At 33.7% G+C, this 22,712-nt stretch overlaps 1 protein-coding gene and 1 long non-coding RNA gene across 3 annotated transcripts; both read right to left on the reverse strand.

The window, feature by feature from the left end:
* Positions 1–244: 244 nt before the first annotated feature.
* On the reverse strand, positions 245–3,684 carry LOC117327583. The gene is made up of 2 exons (XR_004532686.1): positions 2,392–3,684; positions 245–2,337 (listed from the first exon to the last, which is right to left on the reverse strand). It is a non-coding gene; the product is annotated as an uncharacterized LOC117327583 (long non-coding RNA).
* Positions 3,685–3,845: 161 nt separating this feature from the next.
* On the reverse strand, positions 3,846–9,521 carry LOC117327582 (achaete-scute homolog 3-like). 2 transcript variants are annotated; one of them, XR_004532685.1, is made up of 3 exons: positions 8,840–9,521; positions 4,502–5,946; positions 4,429–4,447 (listed from the first exon to the last, which is right to left on the reverse strand). XR_004532685.1 is itself a non-coding variant. In XM_033884637.1 (2 exons), exon 2 carries the CDS (start codon positions 5,909–5,911, stop codon positions 5,249–5,251), a length of 663 nt encoding a protein of 220 aa, XP_033740528.1. In that variant the 5' UTR covers positions 5,912–5,946; positions 8,840–9,521; the 3' UTR covers positions 3,846–5,248. The 2 variants fall into 2 exon arrangements, 1 of the variants encoding a protein (XP_033740528.1); XM_033884637.1 differs by having other exon boundaries at positions 3,846–5,946.
* Between the last annotated feature and the right edge of the window lie 13,191 nt (positions 9,522–22,712).

Here is a 22,712-nt window from a genome sequence, read left to right on the forward strand (position 1 = left end):
CGGGAATACTTCCCGATCTTTTCTAATGAGCAGCAGACCTTGCATGCTTTCTTATTTGCACCAAAAACCAAAAAAGAATACCGACATAATTACGAAACCAAAATTTAAAAAAAATCCAAATCGAAAAAACGAGAGCAAAGTATAAACAAAAACAGAGATTTGCCAGGAGACTAATGAAGAAGTTCACGATGTTCCGAAAGGGTAGGCCTGTTAGATGACGTCCGGTATACAAATTTAGGTCAAATCCTCGTTAGGCCACAACCACAAAAGAGAGTTGGACTTTTATTACGTTAAACCTTGCATTTAACAGTTCAAATACATACAGTACATACATGACAGATAATTACATACAATACAGACTATGGACTCATAAGGAAATGCCATCAAAGTTACTGACGTACTCGCTCAAATCCTACGAACTAACACGTAACAAAATATGGGGAAAGACGAGCATATCTTATACTAAATTATGTAATGAATATGACGTTGCTTATCTAGACCAGATACATATATACTATTAGTATATAGGTCTCTGTCTTGACGTAAATACCAGGACCTTGGGGGACGACATGAGTCCAAGATGATGGCAACTCCATTCCTGAGCGCTAAGGCATACGCTTTTTTCTCAGCCGAGGACAAGATGTAACGGAACACATTTTATTATTCTTATTTTGAATGTAACAGACTGTTTACCGATTTCCGTGTAGTTATTACTTTGATTGTTTTCGTTATCACTTCAAGAGAAATTAAAGAATGAATTTGCCCAACCTAACTACAGTCACGCAATTCAGAAATCAAATTCCCATCAATTTCACTACATACTACCACATGGTGTGTGTGCTGTAGATTCTTTAATCGGTGAACAAACCAATTAACGCAGTCGCCGCTGTCATCTCGTTTTATTTCGTAGAGCTTACATAAACTAAGCTACTGAAACTTAGATATTATACACTTAGATATTACCCATAGCTCACTGAGACTTCACCGTGACTTAGATAATACACACTTAGATATTACCAATAGCTCACCGAGACTTAGATAATACACACTTAGATATTACCAATAGCTCACCAAGACTTAGATAATACACACTTAAATATTACCAATAGCTCACTTAGACTTCGATCCTACACACTTAGATATTACCAATAGCTCACCGAGACTTAGAAAATACACACTTAGATATTACCAATAGCTCACCGAGACTTAGATAATACACACTTAGATATTACCAATAGCTCACCCAGACTTAGATAATACACACTTAAATATTACCAATAGCTCACTGAGACTTAGATAATACACACTTAGATATCACCAATAGCTCACCGAGACTTAGATAATACACACTTAGATATTACCAATAGCTCACCGAGACTTAGAAAATACACACTTAGATAATACCGATAGCTCACTGAGACTTGGATAATACACACTTAGATATTACCGATAGATCACCGTGACTTAGATAATACACACTTAGATATCACCAATAGCTCACCGAGACTTGGATAATACACACTTAGATATTACCAATAGCTCACCGAGACTTGGATAATACACACTTAGATATTACCAATAGCTCACCGAGACTTGGATAATACACACTTAGATATTACCAATAGCTCATTGAGACTTAGATAATACACACTTAGATATTACCAATAGCTCACCGAGACTTGGATAATACACACTTAGATATTACCAATCGCTCACTGAGACTTAGATAATACACACTTAGATATCACCAATAGCTCACTGAGACTTAGATATTACCAATAGCTCACTGAGACTTAGATAATACACACTTAGATATTACCAATAGCTCACCGAGACTTGGATAATAAACACTTAGATATTACCAATAGCTCACTGAGACTTAGATAATACATACTTAGATATTACCAATAGCTCACCGAGACTTGGATAATAAACACTTAGATATTACCAAAAACTCTCTGAGACATAGATAATACATACTTAGATATTACCAATAGCTCACCGAGACTTGGATAATACACACTTAGATATTACCAATAGATCACTGAGACTTCACCGTGACTTAGATAATACACACTTAGATATTATCAATAGCTCACTGAGACTTAGATAATACACACTTAGATATTACCAATAGCTCACTGAGACTTAGATAATACACACTTAAATATTACCAATAGCTCACTGAGACTTCGATAATACACACTTAGATATTACCAATAGCTCACCCAGACTTAGATAATACACACTTAGATATTACCAATAGCTCACCGAGACTTAGATATTACCAATAGCTCACTGAGACTTAGATCCTACACACTTAGATATTACCAATAGCTCACTGAGACTTAGATAATACACACTTAGATATCACCAATAGATCACTGAGACTTCACCGTGACTTAGATAATACACACTTAGATATTACCAATAGCTCACCGAGACTTAGATAATACACACTTAGATATTACCAATAGCTCACTGAGACTTAGATAATACACACTTAAATATTACCAATAGCTCACCGAGACTTAGATAATAAACACTTAGATATTACCAATAGCTCACTGAGACTTCGATAATACACACTTAGATATTACCAATAGCTCACCCAGACTTAGATAATACACACTTAGATATTACCAATAGCTCACCGAGACTTAGATATTACCAATAGCTCACTGAGACTTAGATCCTACACACTTAGATATTACCAATAGCTCACTGAGACTTAGATAATACACACTTAGATATCACCAATAGCTCACTGAGACTTAGATCCTACACACTTAGATATCACCAATAGCTCACTGAGACTTAGATCCTACACACTTAGATATTACCAATAGCTCACTGAGACTTAGATAATACACACTTAGATATTACCAATAGCTCACTGAGACTTAGATAATACACACTTAGATATTACCAATAGCTCACTGAGACTTAGATAATACACACTTAGATATTACCAATAGCTCACTGAGACTTCGATAATACACACTTAGATATTACCAATAGCTCACTGAGACTTCACCGAGACTTAGATAATACACACTTAGATATTACCAATAGCTCACCCAGACTTAGATAATACACACTTAGATATTACCAATAGCTCACCGAGACTTAGATATTACCAATAGCTCACTGAGACTTAGATAATACACACTTAGATATTACCAATAGCTCACTGAGACTTAGATAATACACACTTAGATATTACCAATAGCTCACTGACACTTAGATAATACACACTTAGATATTACCAATAGCTCACTGAGACTTAGATAATACACACTTAGATATTACCAATAGATCACTGAGACTTAGATAATAAACACTTAGATATTACCAATAGATCACTGAGACTTCACCGAGACTTAGATAATACACACTTAAATATTACCAATAGTTCACCGAGACTTGGATAATACACACTTAGATATTACCAATAGCTCACCGAGACTTAGAAAATACACACTTAGATATTACCAATAGCTCACTGAGACTTCGATAATACACACTTAGATATTACCAATAGCTCACTGAGACTTCGATAATACACACTTAGATATTACCAATAGCTCACTGAGACTTAGATAATACACACTTAGATATTACCAATAGCTCACTGAGACTTCGATAATACACACTTAGATATTACCAATAGCTCACCGAGACTTAGATAACAAACACTTGGATATTACCAATAGCTCACTGAGACTTGGATAATAAACACTTAGATATTACCAATAGCTCACTGAGACTTAGATAATACATACTTAGATATTACCAATAGCTCACCGAGACTTGGATAATAAACACTTAGATATTACCAAAAACTCTCTGAGACATAGATAATACATACTTAGATATTACCAATAGCTCACCGAGACTTAGATCCTACACACTTAGATATTACCAATAGATCACCGAGACTTAGATAACAAACACTTAGATATTACCAATAGCTCACTGAGACTTGGATAATAAACACTTAGATATTACCAATAGCTCACTGAGACTTAGATAATACATACTTAGATATTACCAATAGCTCACCGAGACTTGGATAACAAACACTTAGATATTACCAATAGCTCACTGAGACTTAGATAATACATACTTAGATATTACCAATAGCTCACTGAGACTTGGATAATAAACACTTAGATATTACCAATAGCTCACTGAGACTTAGATAATACATACTTAGATATTACCAATAGCTCACCGAGACTTGGATAACAAACACTTAGATATTACCAATAGCTCACTGAGACTTGGATAATAAACACTTAGATATTACCAATAGCTCACTGAGACTTAGATAATACATACTTAGATATTACCAATAGCTCACCGAGACTTGGATAATAAACACTTAGATATTACCAAAAACTCTCTGAGACATAGATAATACATACTTAGATATTACCAATAGCTCACCGAGACTTGGATAATACACACTTAGATATTACCAATAGATCACTGAGACTTCACCGTGACTTAGATAATACACACTTAGATATTACCAATAGCTCACCGAGACTTAGATAATACACACTTAGATATTACCAATAGCTCACTGAGACTTAGATAATACACACTTAAATATTACCAATAGCTCACCGAGACTTAGATAATAAACACTTAGATATTACCAATAGCTCACTGAGACTTCGATAATACACACTTAGATATTACCAATAGCTCACTGAGACTTAGATAATACACACTTAGATATTATCAATAGCTCACTGAATAACAAGGTATACAGCTGTTTTGGTTCGTGTTTAGTCACTCTTAATAGACCACATATAATTCACATTATGTGGAGAAAGGTATTATCTTCTAGATAACAACTACGTGTACCTAAAATTTCACCTCAGACTGACAATGTGATCATGTATCATTGTCTGTAGAAATTGCCATCTTACTGAAATATACAATTACATCTCTGTATTCACGTGGTGTTTGCTTATATTACATAAAATAACGAGCAGAGAATGGAACTGATGAAGTGTGTCGTTACTTAAATAGTTATTTTTAACTTTGGTCCAACTTTCGTGTACGTGCAAGGATTACAATCCATTTAGTATTGAGCGCACTTCGAATATGACTAGTTTGGTGATCGCAGAATACAACGTCAATTCACAATACCTTCACAACACACAGTATGGAGATGAAACCGTCACATAGGTGAGAAGCCATTTATATTGCCATCGCTCAATAACCACAGAATTCACGCGTTATGAACACACTTCCGTTTCTCAGAACATTGTACATGGCTGTCGGCAACAACGTCACTGACCTCTAGAGGTCGCTTCCGGTGGTAGGAATCGGATATGTCCGTGATATTGCTATCTGTGTCCGAGAAACCTTCACACATTTCTTCATCAAATCGAGATCGGGATGGCGAACCGACTGATCGCGAGTCGCTCTCCGCGAACGAATCTGGTGTGAAGCCGTGATTATGGACATTGCCATCTTGGGCGAGGATGTCCTCAAGATGTTTGATGTAGTCTATGGCCTTTCGTAACGTATCCACTTTACTAATTCGTTTGTCTTTGCGTTCCAGTGGCAAGTGTTCCCGTAACCTGCTGTAGCCTTCGTTCACACACCGCACGCGCTCTCGTTCGCGCTCATTTCGTTTCCCGATACAGTTTGGTTCGCTGTGTTCCGCCATGACGGAAGGTAGGGGGATTATACACAGTGGAGAGAAAGGGTCCCGTTTTGGGAGCACGCCCTTGATGGAGGCTTCATACCTTAACCCATCGAAGTGCAGGGAAGGGTTTTTGATTATCCTTGCAGACGTAGGAAATATCGGAACACACGGGTGGTCGTCACAGTCACGTGGAATCCCAAGTTCTTCACATGTCGGGGACGAGATCTTTATAGAAAACATGATTGTTGAATTTGTCAGGCAATTGCCAAAGACATCTGTAAAAAGAGATGGAAAGCATAAATTGTATTTCCGGTGATATGTAATTGAGAATATAGGTTAAAGATGGGTGCATATTATTTGCTCTTACTGGTGAAGATATTTTGCTTTTGGTGAAAACTAAGTTCTGTGTTGTAGCAGTATAAATTGTATTAATTTTATTAATTTTAATTTTATTAATTTTACATATTTTCCCCAAATCGGCTAAACCACGACTTAACTGATGACATTTATAGAGATACACTACAAGCAATGCCTCGTATTATATAGATACATGTATCTAATAAAGCTTATTTACGTTTAATATTTTAAGATTCAATCCAATTGTTGCAAGTCATTTAAAGGAAAGTTGAAATAAAAATAAACAGTGTTTTTTTTTTTTTTTTATCTTGCAATGTCAAAGTGAAAATGAAGTACGTTCAAGTAGTGCCATATGATATACAAATATACGGTAAATGAATGCGACAGGATTTTCCTTGGCCCAGGTTTCAATACGTTGTCTACATTGCACGCACCCTTTTCACGTATATGTACTTTTAGACACGTATTTGTCATGAGGCAAGGCGCTACATTATCGCCACTTTCTTCAATTTCAATATTTTGATAATATTAAGTTGATGTGTACGTATTTCAGTTCCGCGACTACAAGCTTTATAATTTAGCATAATCTCGCCATTTGATGGTCGGGGCATATAGTGTTACTGTACCACTGGCCGTGATTCCGTCTTAATTTCGTCCTCGCTCATTTACGCTTTAACAGGTAGATATAACACTGTAATTTGGTTTGTAGTTGTATAGTTGTCCGAATTTCCGGACTGGTGAGTACAAATAACGTTACGGAAATCCGTTCCCGTGCATTTCCGTCCGGACTGTGAGTTTTCCGGACTATCGGCGTCCGGATTATCGCGGGTCCACTGTATTATGCATGTCAAGTTCTAATTGGGTTATGGTCAATTCATTAGGTCCAGAATTATGACAAATTTTAATTGAAATTTTCCCAAACACATTCGGGCCAAACTTGAAGATCTCTGACTATCTCCAATAGGAATAATTAAGAATTAACTTGAATGCGTGTACATATCATTATATTATGGATACATAACAAAAACAAACAAACAATCTAAATAAACCAGGAAGCGGTTTATGATGAGAGTACACTCCGTTTTTTTTTCTTCTGTTTTTTGTTTTTGTTTGTTTTTGTTTGTTTTGTGTGTTATAGCTCCATGACAAAGAATGTTTCAAGTTAATCCAAATAATTTAATCTTTTATACACAATCCCTGTCGATATGCACAATGACTGATAGACTGGCGACGTCGGTTTTGTACGTTATGTGCTGATTATATATATTTAAGTCAATAAAATGTTTGTTAGAAGCAAGACAGTAAAATAAGTAAACAAAAATGTATAATCTCCTGGCCGATGGAACAATGCAAATGGCAATACCTGGGTTAAGTTGCGACTTCGTAACTAAATCTCAAATGAAACTTGCACCAGACCAGTCGGTAGTTACTTGGTCAATCAATACTTTAATTTCTGAAAAGTCATGGACATAATGCTTAACAAAGACGATACATATAGCACTAAAAAGTTCCAGGATTTTCTTTAGTTACCGGTGGTGCATTCGTGACGCTCCGACACATCTAGTTTCCAAAATTTTCAAAATTAACGCTATCTTTCTACTTATATGATTTCAAAATATCTTTCTATTTATATGATTTTGAAATCTAAAAAGATTTTGTGCCTTTCCAAATTCACACATGGATGGTGCAATATATTAAGATATATAAGTATATATATGAATATATATTGTAATACCGCGCAAATCGTGTATAAACCCCAATTTAGTCAGTTTCGATAACTGGATGAGACTCAATGAATTATAAGCTAGCTCGGTAATGTCAGGAATCGTGTCCTGGACAACAAACACACTGTTATATGTTGATTGTAGTATGGTGGCATTATCAAAACCAGTAGAAAGCAAACCGTTTTAAAATGGTCAGGTTTATATTCTGTTCCTGTGTGTGATTGACGGGACTTGATTAATACCCCTGACACATACGACAATGTCCGACACTTCAATGGGTATTGCTGATTATAGCTGTTGTCTATGTAGTATCCTTCATTTTAGTTTTTGTTAAAAATACTCACATTTATGAAATAACAATACAATACCCTGACACTCTATTATAATACAATTGTTTTAAACATGTCTTCCTTTTAACAATGACCGATGAGTGTGGCATGCGTCTACAGCTTAACATCATCAACTTTTGTTTGTGTTTAAATGAAAATACATTTTCATCTTAAAGTTTATAAAAAAAATAAAAATAAAAATATGTATATTTTGTACTGTATTTATACATGAAGAGTGTAATGTGCAATTTCAATAACAGTTCCGACACTTTGTGATGTTAAAGTGGTATTAGTTTTAAGCGAAACACTGTTTCCTGTAATATCCCTATGATTGAAGAGTCTAATTTAAATACTTAATTGCATTTAAAGAACAATGCAATAATTAGGAAGTATATTGCGTTATTTCTTTGTTTCTGCGATCAATATTATTTTTGATTTAGAGATTGAGTTAATCATTTCAGTTTACTAGTTACATTATATTAAATGTTAGGATATAAATTCTGCCTTGTGTCTGGTATTATCAATAAGGATTGTGTAAAGTAGATGAAATAGTTTGATTTATACAAAAAGAGGTATTAAATTATTCTACAATACAGCATAATAAAGTTATACATAAGAGTGGTAGGTATTTTGCATATTTCCTATCTGTGATAAATTACTTTTAAAATAGTCTGTCTGAAACAGCCTTGTAAAGAGATAAGTACATTGATAGATACGTTTTGTCTAGCATCTGTAATTTGTAATTAAATTATACATACCCAAATTTAGATAAATGATTCGTCCATTTCCAACTGTTCACCTGAACTGTCTTTCAATAAATGACATCTAATTGTCCTTTGATCTGCTGTCATATTGATAACACTCCGGTATTTTTTCTGGTATATGAGAAAATTCTCGCCTCCGAACTGCTTATGCAAATAAGCTTCTGTCTGGCGCGTGTCGCGGGCTTTCAAGTGTCATAAGGGATTATCTCCCCTCGCCAATCAGTAAAACTCGGCGGATTTTATCACTTGAACGGGGATATATCCTTTTAAAACACGTCACCGTTTAAAACTGTCTTGTAGTGGAGATTCATGGGGTAGTTGTATTAATTATATAGTATTCCTGTAATCGTTAGGCAAGGTTCTTTATGTTAGTAGTCTTTTCTAATTTCCGTTAAATACGATACGATTTGTGTCTAACCGTTTAGTTAGAAATATGATAAATACCCAAACACAACAAAGTCATAGTTGACTTAGCTTTGTTAATGATTTGTCCGTGTTTAAACTCGAGTGTTACACACGGTCCAGTGACCTTTTTGTGACGAGATCATCCAGGGTTGTCAAAATAGTGTTCAGCTAACTCTCTTCTACAATTTATACTTTTCCTCAGTTAAAAAATAAAACATGTCGAATGAAAAAATAAACGTTCGTTGTTTTAGCCATGTTTTCAAAAAGTAACAAAGCAAAACTGTTTTGTCTCCGATTATTTTTATTTCTATATTTTGCATCATGGTTGAGAAATTGTATGATACATGTACTACTTTGAAATCCTGTCATTTGAAATATCGTTAGAATTAACAGAAAATTCCGTTCGTCTCCGTTCTACAGAAAAGTTAACGATCTGATATACACCATGTATCTACATTGTGTTTTCTTTGTTGTAATCAGTAAGTACGTATACCTACATGGTCTGATCTTATCAAAGCTATATCAAATATATTAAATTCCTTTCGTATTTCGTCACAGCCAAGTAATGTATAATAGACATGAAAGACTCCCATTAACAATACATTTACACTGACTAGCTATTGTTCAATATTATTCTTTTGAAACGGAACATACATGTGTCGAGTGGACATTACATTTCCCGCATTAAACGTCAGAAACCCAATATTACGTCATACCGGTACTTATAAGACGTTGTATTAAGTAAACATTAAATAAAGGATTAATTCTTGTATTGAAGTTTAATTAAGTGAGTGATTTAATAGGAATGCATTCTATGGACATGTCTATACATCCTACATATACTTAATACTCTGTTATTCTGAGTATTGACCATCGACTTAATCCAATCTCTATATTATTCGTTTACCAGTAATCATTTCGGCCTATCTCGGATGTTTACCAGTAATCATTTCGGCCTATCTCGGATGTTTACCACTAATTATTAAGACCTAGCTACATTACATCCCGGACACTTATAATTACTAGCAATCATTTCGGCATATGTTGGATACTTATCAGTCATTTTGCTATATTTCGTTATATGACCGCGAAAAGCCGATAATGATGGTCTCGTATGGTAGATCCCAACCATCATCGCTAACTATATCGTACGATAGATCTCAACCACAATCGCTAACTATATCGTACGGTATATCCTAGCTATCATCGCTAACTATATCGTACGGTAGATCCCAGCTATCATCGCTAATCATATCGTACGGTAGATCCCAGCCATCATCGCTAACTATATCGTACGGTAGATCCCAGCCATCATCGCTAACCAAATCGTACGATAGATTTCAACCATCATCGCTAACTATATCGTACGGTAGATCTCAACCACAATCGCTAACTATATCGTACGGTAGCTCCCAGCTATCATCGCTAATCATATCGTACGGTAGATCCCAGCTATCATCGCTAATCATATCGTACGGTAGATCCCAGCCATCATCACTAACTATATCGTACGGTAGATCTCAACCATCATCGCTAACCATACCGTACGGTAGATCCCAGCCACAATCGCTAACCATATCGTACGGTAGATCTCCACCATCATCGCTAACTATATCGTATGGTAGATCCCAGCCACAATCGCTAACCAAATCGTACGGTAGATCTCAACCATCATCGCTAACCATATCGTATGGTAGATCCCAGCCACCATCGCTAACCATACCGTACGGTAGATCTCAACCTTCATCGCTAACCATATCGTACTGTAGATCTCAACCATCATCGCTAACCATACCGTACGGTAGATCTCAACCATCATCGCTAACCATACCGTACGGTAGATCCCAGCCATCATCGCTAACCATACCGTACTGTAGATCCCAGCCATCATCGCTAACCATATCGTACGGTAGATCTCAACCATCATCGCTAACCATATCGTACGGTAGATCCCAGCCATCATCGCTAATCATGCCGTACAGTAGATCTCAACCATCATCGCTATCCATATCGTACGGCAGATCTCAACCATCACCGCTAACCATATCGTACTGTAGATCGCAGCCATCATCGTTAATTTACTGAGACTTTACGATGATCTCCATGACCGATCTTCTTTCGGGGAATTAATTTATGCGCCTCATCATATAGATTTATATGTGTATTCACAGCACAAACAGAATATTTGATTTTGCATGGATTGGTTTATGTAAGTAATGTAATAAAAAATAAGTGGCTCATCACTACCCAGAATATTGATTTTAATAGTTTGGGCCACCTTTAAAAATATTTTGGTTTGCTGTAACCCGATCAAGGGGTTTTATATATGGGTAGGTAGGTAGTACTGAACTTTTGTTTTATTCAGTTCTGAAAACAGATTTTCGACCTTCAATACAAAAAAACAAACCAGAATATAAATCGTTTGGAAATCATCATTTATTTTCTGTTCTTAAACAAAAGAAACACACATGAAGCTATTTAGGTTTGCGAGACGTATTTTCAAACTTGCAAAGCAACTTTTGGACTTAAATGTCCTGAGTGGTCAAGTCGTTAAAAAAAGTTTTATTTTTTTACAATAAAATGTTATGATTAGGCGTATTTGTTTCTGGGTCGGACGGGTTACGCCACACCAACTATATTTTTATTTTGGCCCTGGTTGGCGTATTCTGGTGTTAGCGGTCTGCACACCTGTCAGATGTGTAAACAAAGAGATGGGTCACAGAGGAAACGATAGTTCTATCATATTTAGTAACGTAATCTTAAAGCCCAATAATAGGAGCATCCTCTAAAACAGCTGTGTATCTCTAGGTATTTAATAGGGCGAGTCTTGTAATTAAATATTGATGACAACATTATCTCAAAGTGGTGATATGGAATTGGCTGTTAATCGGTTCGAGGCTTACCCCGGCTTCAAGTGTCTTTTGCTTGACGAGAATACCAGTTAGCGCCCAACTCTTAAATCAAAGTGTTCATCTTTAATTGTTTTATCTCTAACTGATACAGAATGCGCACGCCCGATATTGTCCGGTTACCATGACAAGTTAATCCCGTGACGTCGTTCAGTGTTTGGTTTGTCCGTCAATGGCAGCATAGTCTTTGAGGAAAGGAAGTATTCAACAACATCGTGATAAAATATTTATAACACCAAGACAATGTCCGTAAGTCCCGAAATATTCCGTAATTGTTAAAACAACGGAAACTAGGAAGTTGTCTGTTTAAAGGACATAAACAATGGCTAACTACATCTACATACAGATGACTTTCTCTTCCTGGTATGGGAACATAACTCACCAATATTATGTCATATAGTTTCAAATGAGATTACATAAATGATACATTAATCGTTTATAGTGGTATGTCCCTTTTACATAGACTGTTAATTAACACTGGAGAATCTTTGTCAGGGCCATAAAAGTGCTGATATTAGCTATTCATGATGGCCTCTTCAACAGAGTGTAGCGCTGTTGTTATGCTTTCACTGTTGTCAGAATGAGATTGTGTTGGTCACGTGGCACTGGAAAGTATAATATATAATTATTACATTCGCATGATGAAAATAATTATGGTCTAGTTATTCAAAATGATTCCATTGCTAATAAGTATGACATGTCTGTTAGTTAGAAATTCTTGGTCCGTTCGTTTGAAATGCTTTTCCCATAAAATTGGAATAAGCTAAGTTCAACATTCTTCGTGAATGAATCATTATTACAAGGATATGAGATATCGATGAATATGTCAACGCTATTTACCTTTTGTCTGTAAATACTATCTAAATAGAGTCAGCACCACCTTTAAATTGTACGTGTCCCTCCAGCGGTTTCAAAGTTAAACTTCTTATTATAGCTAAACTTACACGATCTATGATGTATATAAACGGAAATGTTTTCATTCGCACCATTTAATTTAAAAAGAAATTGCAAAAATATTTGGGATTTAAAACTGACATTTTGTCCACACTGACACTCCGTCGTGATAATCCACGTTAACGCCGTGAGCGAGGATTGTCTGTGGTCAATAGTCAGCTCGTCACAAATATCGAGCTTTTACCCCGATACCTTGTATATTGAAGTAAAAAACTAATACAAATATATGGCGTGCAATTAGGCTTCACATGGTCAAGCTCAAAAATGAAAACGTTTTATAAAAAAAAATGGAAATATTTCGCATGTTTGAAGGGACGTAATGATGGCGACTGGGGGATTGTGGCGTTGTGCTTAATCCTTTCCAAGTAGGACAAACACACACAGGTCATAGACACTAATTGCAATTTATTCTTGTTTTATTCAGTAAATAACAGTTCAGACACCAGATTATCTGTTAAATACCTTACTGCGGACAAATGATTGTTTTTATTGTGACTTTATTAACGATTCAGTACTTTTCAATGGTTACGGTCTAATGTGTTTAGGTTTGTATTTGTACAAAGCCTACTTTCAATGAAAAACTTGTCAATCTGCTGAGTATTGACAGTTATCACACATTCTCTCTCGATATATATCTACATATGATATCCCTCAAATAGTATTCCGAAACGAAAAAAGGGAGAAATATTTCCTGAACTATTATTAATTGACACACCTATACAACTTCCAGTATAATAGAAATGTATGAAATGAAGATTGTATATTTATATTATTTATGATCCGAGAGAAGTCTAAGTATATTTTATAAATAACATTTATCACTGTTTTCAAGATTATAAGGTACGTTTTATTTTTCCTATTTTCTAATTTCAAGTGAACAAATCAACAGGGATTAGCGATATTAAAACGAAATCATAATTCTAGCTAAAATACGAACAAAATATATATGTACACCGAGACCCTTAAAACAAGGATAATACGACCAGGTGTTCCGAGAGGGTAGGCGTCCAGTTCATACTTTATACATTTCTTCACAATGAAAATCGAGGTCAAATCTAGGTTATATCACATCGAAATGAAAACTAGGATGGTGACAGAGTTTTGTTACAAAACTTTGATGTGTGTTACCGTGCCGTTTATCTTATTGACACCTAAGTTATTTTAGTTATTTTGTTTGGTATGATAGTTATATAGTTATGATAAAAATAATAACTTCTGAAAGGGTAGATGTGGAGTTAATAATGCCAAATTGCTTGAAATAAAGTTTAACTTCAGGTTTGGAAGGCTTGAATATGAACATGACAGCTCGAAGAACAAACTATCTTAGTTAACTAAATATGAATATGCATGACAGCTCGAAAAACACACTGCCATATTTAACTAAATATGGACATGAGATATAAATGTGTCTGGTCAAGTTGACCATCGTATATTACAGCATTACCAATCTGTAAGTACCGTTCTACACCGTTTACATCCCTGGTACAGAAGAGTGGATCAGTTTCTGTTTGATATGGACACTGCACGTGTTCAGACGACGATATCACAGGCCAACTCCTCCACGTTTCTGGCCACGCTTTATTAGGGATTAAGACTGTTTACCATGAGATAGGACGTTATCTGTTAACAATAGAAGTAAGGGAATAATTTGTCAGACAATGGCACGAAAATGTTCTTCACGGAATATCAATAATAAAGAAAAGCACACGACCGACTGGTAGGATATGAGGCGAGTTATACACATAAAGAGTTAACGTCAGTTATACTTAATCTACTCTCAAGTTACCATTTTTTGTTAATTACGTATAATTAAAGGAATAACTACATTCAAGACGTTGTGTAAGTGTTTAGTTTTTTCATTATACTACCAGAAGTAATCATATTAATATGTATAATGATTTCATATATTCTGAACAAAAGTACCCAGACTTAATTTATATTAAACCTTAGTTAATTCCATTATTATATATTATACAACATATACATGAATTAAAAGCAGATAAACACTCATTCAAATTCGATTTAAAACCAAGTGTGCGTACAACTGATAATGAATTGTCTTATTATAGGCTCGGGTAGTTTTATATCAATGAAGACAATTATATAATATTATATACTAGCATATTATTAACTTCAGATATGTCATTACGGCACTTTGATCTAATTGGTGCATCTAGCAACTTTTCATATTTTACGCTCATTCCATGCCTTTTCTACAATGGAATATATGTAACAGACTAATAAAGCAATTCTTAGACTACAGACAAATTAGAGTCCTAGAAGGAGGAAGCAGTTTTATATTCATTATTGGACGCACTCTGTATCTAATACTTAATTGATACTTATCATAAATAAAGTATGCTATATAGTTTAAACTTCTTAAGTAATGTCCTTGTAGATACATGTCACATCATGTTAATTTTCATTTGAAATGTCTACGTGGTAATGGAATACAATACAACTGATATATTTCGTTCGGTATAGGATGCTGATCCTCTAGGTCAACAGCTATTGGCTATTAGCCCCAATACAACGGTTACCCATTTACATACAGGCGGTAGATTTAGTGTTTATCGTCACAAATAAACACAACTTACTTACAATAATATTGATACTTGGCACGAGGACAAAACTAACAATCTCGACAATAAAGTTAATGCTATTGTTAACGGTAGTTTATAGTCATACATACAAGAGGATTTTTATCGCTTATTTAGAGCTATACCTACTGTGGGTTTTTTTTTCAAACTTATATTTTTGATATACAATGCTGTAAGTACATGACCTTACGGTATATATTCACCATGTTTTGACCCTGATGAACTTTACAGTATTGATATTAACAGTAAACGAAATACAACTCTGTAGTTTAATGCGTGCTACTACTCACTGATCTTTTCGGATTTAATTTTACCCGCAACATTTTTACCTATGTTTGAATTCCGTTGATAAATATTATAAGCATTTCAAAGTAATTTTCTGCTTAGATTCATTTACCACGAAACAGTTTTACACGAATTTCTGTCTTAATAGATTTCTGTTACAAAATTATTGATAATAACAAAAAAAAAACAAGTAAGAAATGAGAAAATCAAGTCTACAATGCATTGTTTTGTTTATGTAAAACAATAATGCTACATGGTTATCTTTGAATATTCGTAATATTATGAAAATATTTAATAAGTTTATGTGAATAAGACTTTAGGAGGAAAATCCTTTGTAACATATTAACATAAGAACATTGTAGTTATACAGACCACGATGCGGTATTTGGACCGTGCTTGATCGAAGATTAATATACATCAATGTATATCTTATTCAACTATCTATGTAGGCATACCACTGTAGTTTACTCAATATCAGATAAATGTAAATATTCCAGGCACATAACATTTGTAACTTCTACGTTATATCGACTGATCAAAATAACTTTTTATATTATAATCAATGCTGAATCAGATAATGAAAATGTTTGTAACGTATCATAAATATACTACCTAAAATCACACAATCATTCATGATGTGGGGAGGTTTAAATTTGATTTTGTTTATGCTGGGATATGTTGGGATATGTTGGGAGAATGCAATTTACAGGTGTTTTAATATGTGCCCGTATTGACAAGTTCTATCGAATAACTTTTTAACAAACTCCATTTGTTGTATTACCCCCATGTACTTCTTACTACACTATTGTATGTCTTTATTATAAAAATGAAAAAAATAGGAAATATAAATAAAGACATTAACCTGAATAGCTTTAAAACAACAACATATGAGTAAAAAATCTTTATACAATATGCTTTTGTCTCATTTATATATCCGATATTTACAAGTTTGTTTAAATGAAATAAACAATATGGAGACGTCATAAATTGATATCAAAACCGAAGTTGGGAAAATAAAGTAACTTTGATTTTATATTTCATATGAATTTCCCTATTTCTTGTTTATGATGAGTAACTTAGATATTTAAAAGGATGAAATATGAACATTTTCGAAACATTTCATTGGTCTACGGAAAGAAAATATATTTTGTTAAAATACTATGTAGATAAAATAGATTTCAAAATAATTAATTCACATTCATTGCACGCAAAGAGATTCACTAAGTGGCTTTAATACAATACAACTTCATTCTACATTTGTAAATATGGATACTCTTCTAAGTTTTGTTTAACGTCTTCGACTGTAAACAAAAAAAAATGGCATATACGTCCAATTATTACTTTCTAAACTTCCCAATAACTAATTTCGGAGTTAATTAAAAAAAATGATGCAGGAAAAATCATAAAACTTATGTCAGTAGGGCAACACAATAATCAAAAGATTTTGTTGATCTATTGAACATAATCATATGCCAGCAAACATTGCTTATCACCATTCATGTAAGCATACTAATGCAAACTGTTGACAGCTTTTTCGTGTTTGTTATTTTCTTTATGTTGTTTGAATCTATATCTTTGTTACTTTATTGATTTTAGAAACCAGGTTTGTTACTCTGATTATTGATAAAACAATACACATATATGTCCATTATGAAATACAATAATAAATACTTTTTACAATGCACATGTAAAACATTGATAATATATTACTATATCAATTCCCAAACAGACAGCTACATGTATGTATACGCAACTTTGAGCTGGATACCTGTATAATGTAAAGTTATTAAATACAGTACGAAGTTGCTGTAGCATTGTTATAACAACAAAAATTACCTACAAATGTAATCCCAGAAGTTAACACTATGATATATTAATAGCTACACTAACTTAAATTAGCAGACGGTTGTTATCATTCTAAAGGTTTATTCTAGGAATGTACTTGATATTCACATTGTATTCAGTAATATATAGATTGTATTCAGTAATATATAGACAGTATTCAGTATTATATAGACAGTATTCAGTATTATATACACTGTATTCAGTATTATATACACTGTAGTCAGTATTATATACACTGTATTCAGTATTATATACACTGTATTCAGTATTATATACACTGTAGTCAGTATTATATACACTGTATTCCGAATGATGAATATAAAAACGTCACAATTCCACAAATATAGTCACACCTCAACAGCTGTCGCTACAAATGGCTCTATGTAAAACAATCGTTTGTAAATGTTTAGATGAAGGAAACTGACTTTTCCAAATTAGAGTAAAACATTTGCCAAACGAATAAAAACTCTTAGAATCATAATTCCATATACTTTCCACACATATAAAACGCCGTTCTTGCTGTAAAAATGAACGAAACTAAATATCCTCCCTTATATACTCTGGGCCAAAGCCATATTTCAATATCTGTCTTAAACAGTAATGATAAGCCTGTAGATTGCCACAGCTGGTGGATGATAAACAAAAGTTGTTTATTGGAAATATTGGTGGAATAATGACTTGTTCATTGACTCCTTCACAATACACTGACCAATAAGTTTGGACAAACTGGTCAGTTTGTGGTGTCAGGTGTCCAGATGAAGAAAACAATTGTCTGGTTGAATGAACAAGTGAATATTGTCTAAGTAATGGTCATTGTTCAGGCGAGAACATGTCCGTAAAAATAAATACTTAACATAACTCAGTAACGAATACACTTATTTAATAGATATCCCCTGGTAATACTATGCTGGGTTATATCTAACATGTATGCGTGTTGGCTACTTATGATAATTTATTTTGTCACCTGACTCTTTATGTAAATATAAATTACTTTTTAGTGAGTAATTTTGACTGTTGACCGGTCAATAATCTTGATTGCTTGTAGATTATTGTGTGATATGTAGTCCCATGGGTTAATGAGTGTTTATTTGTTTTATCTCATTGTTAAACATCTATTGTGATAGAATTATACTGAAATAAAGGCAGGTTGGTGCGCTTTAGATAACATTGGAAACATGCACTTCCTTCAGTGTTATTTACAGCTTTTGCACTAATGATACACATACGACATTTACGGATGGTTTTAGGGAAAAAAAAACAAAACTTGTGAATTTGGCTTTTAATACTCCAATATTTTCACGAATGGGCAACCAATACATATACAAGGGAAAAGAAAGAAAGATAAGGGCTCTCGTCCGAAGCAACACATTGGTTGCCCATTCGTAAAAATATTGGAGTATTACAAGCCACTCACAAATTTGGGTTTTTTTTTTACAACAAAGATGACTCACGCCTATCAGCTCATAATACAATGTACATGTACGTAAAATGGTCGATATATTGAGTCAAAAATACATCTATAATAGTAAAAAAAAAAAAAATAAACACAGCATAACATATATTTAACATATTGTGTCGAAATTATTTTGCATCTTATAAGACTTAGTAAAACTGACTGCAAGGAACCGGTGACGATGTAGCTCGGGTTATATATTTGATGTACTAAACATCAAGCAAGTAAATATAATTTACGAATTTTTTTATCAATTTAAATTGAAGTTCCTCAAGTCACCAACCCAAATTATTGTAAATATAATCATGTGTAAATATATCCCTTCAAGATGGTAGTTTTTTTTTATACCAATCGTTATTCTAATTTATCCAATTTTTATTCCAATTATAGGATGTTTTCTATGTCCTATGTTTAGTCTAGGTCTATTTATACACAATTGTCTTTGTTATCCACGAGTTCTATATATAGCAGGCATTCAAAAGCCCTAAGATCTTAGTAGAGATACAGATCTCCAGTAGATCAAATATCGTGTGTAAAAATGACAAGTCATCTAATGTTCTGTTAGTCTATTAATATTCTGGTTTAACATATCAGAGAAATGTCGACTTCGTATTATAATTAGAAATGTCTTCAGTTACTATAGACTGCCTGAAACCTTTCCTAATGGCAAGACTGTTTGTTATTATGTAGCTTTTTAAATGGGCATTCCTTCGTTCGAACGCTAGATGTGTGTTGTACAGTAATTTATAAGATTGATGAATAAAAGAAGCGTACACTCATATTTATGTTTAACTGTAATGAAATAAATGTCATATTTGAACAGAAAATCCGAAAAACTCTGCCGCTCTACATCCGAACTAGAATATCTAACCAAGCCGCCTACGCTTCGTTTATATATCACGTGAATAACTCCAGCTTATATGTCGTATAATATTGATAAATTAGTAAATATTAAGTTTTTTTGGGCTGTTCACTTCAATTGTACAGAAGTTATTGTTACTCAGCTCACATAGAATAATAATAAAAAAAACTAATGTAAAATGAAAAATAAACTTAAAATTAATAGTTTGTATTTTCAGACTTGAGAAATGGATTTTTTTCTGCCATTTTGCCTGTCCAGTGAGCGGCATCTTCAACAATGACTTTTTTCATTTGTTCTGTTATTATGTGAAAATATAGATTTTCGTTTCAGCATTTAGAAAGCAAAAGTTCCCTCCCTTTGACCACCATTTATGGAAGGTTGTTTGTAGGTGGTAGCCGCTGCTGGTCCATAAGTCAAGTTTACTGTAACCTGCAGGGTACGTTTAATCCAAATGAATGGCATGGTCCGGAATATATACATGATATGTACATTATTATACTTGATATCACATGAAATAATTCAACATGATATGTTAATTTTGAGGAAGATTTGACTTCCTAGAAGGACGACACAGCTGTATGATGCAGTAAAATGCACTTGTTGCACATCTGTATCAGAATATCTGTTTGTATTGAATGGTGTTAGTATCTTGTGTGCCTTTTACACAATCCTAGCTCGAATAACTCTGTTTGTCCATTTCGACGGACATTTTTGATAAAATGGTCGGACTATCGCCTATCCGAAATCTGTCGCGGATTAGAACACTCAGACTACACACTCCTTACAAGACAGCCGATTTGCACCTGACCTGTATCTCTAGCACGATATAGGTTTAAATGGAGTCAATAAATTTCAAAGGGAAGTATTTTCCCATGCATACGGGTGTGGCGTCTCTATACATCTGTACATGTATAATTGCGTTGGTATTATTGCGTAATTCGTTTTCCATTTCACATGACATTTATATAGCCTTAAGCTTAACACATTTCCATAAATCTTTTATGAAATAGATATAGATATATCAGATTCCAAATCCAAGTCCATTACTTTGGCTTCATATTCATCGTCTCATTATGAATTCAAAGTACACTCAACCGAATATCACATTTAAAAAATATGTATTTACTTATATGGTATAGTACCCGAGAAAATAAAACCGAACCACATTTAAGTTGTTTGGACATCTAGGACGTGTGCTGCCAAAAGGAGATGAAACCCAGATGGAAACTTATCAAAATAAAAGGAGACTTAAACAGATGTAGAATAATAAAGGGTTATTTGTAGAATAATTAAGGATTATCTTTAGAATAGTAAAGGGTTATCTGTAAAATAATAAAGGGTTATCTGTAGTATAGTAAAGGGTTATAAGTAGAATAGTAAAGGGTTATCTGTAGAATAGTAAAGGGTTACCTATAGAATAATAAAGGGTTATCTGTAAAATAATAAAGGGTTATTTGTAGAATAATAAAGGGTTATCTGTAGAATTGTAAATGGTTATCTGTAGAATAATAAAGGGTTATCTGTAGAATAGTAAAGGGTTATCTGTAGAATAATAAAGGGTTACCTGTAGAATAATAAAGGGTTACCTGTAGAATAATAAAGGGTTACCTGTAGAATAATAAAGGGTTATCTGTAGAATAATAAAGGGTTACCTGTAGAATAATAAAGGGTTATCTGTAGAATAGTAAAGGGTTACCTGTAGAATAATAAAGGGTTACCTGTAGAATAATAAAGGGTTATCTGTAGAATAGTAAAGGGTTACCTGTAGAATAATAAAGGGTAACCTGTAGAATAATAAAGGGTTATCTGTAGAATAGTAAAGGGTTATCTGTAGAATAATAAAGGATTATCTGTAGAGTAATAAAGGGTTACCTGTATAATAATAAAGGGTTATCTGTAGAATAGTACAGGGTTATCTGTAGAATAGTAAAGGGTTACCTATAGAATAATAAAGGGTTATCTGTAAAATAATAAAGGGTTATCTGTAAAATAATAAAGGGTTATTTGTAGAATAATAAAGGGTTATCTGTAGAATTGTAAATGGTTATCTGTAGAATAATAAAGGGTTATCTGTAGAATAGTAAAGGGTTATCTGTAGAATAGTAAAGGGTTATCTGTAGAATAATAAAGGATTATCTGTAGAGTAATAAAGGGTTACCTGTATAATAATAAAGGGTTATAAGTAGAATAGTAAAGGGTTATCTGTAGAATAGTAAAGGGTTACCTATAGAATAATAAAGGGTTATCTGTAAAATAATAAAGGGTTATTTGTAGAATAATAAAGGGTTATCTGTAGAATTGTAAATGGTTATCTGTAGAATAATAAAGGGTTATCTGTAGAATAGTAAAGGGTTATCTGTAGAATAATAAAGGGTTACCTGTAGAATAATAAAGGGTTACCTGTAGAATAATAAAGGGTTACCTGTAGAATAATAAAGGGTTACCTGTAGAATAATAAAGGGTTATCTGTAGAATAATAAAGGGTTACCTGTAGAATAATAAAGGGTTACCTGTAGAATAGTAAAGGGTTATCTGTAGAATAATAAAGGGTTAC

Source organism: Pecten maximus, chromosome 5 (genome assembly GCF_902652985.1).
Source record: "Pecten maximus chromosome 5, xPecMax1.1, whole genome shotgun sequence".
Lineage (NCBI taxonomy): Eukaryota > Metazoa > Mollusca > Bivalvia > Pectinida > Pectinidae > Pecten > Pecten maximus.

Bases quoted from the DNA above. Each gene is read 5' to 3' on its own strand.
- LOC117327582 (XM_033884637.1), bottom strand. From the start codon at position 5,911: ATGTTTTCTATAAAGATCTCGTCCCCGACATGTGAAGAACTTGGGATT.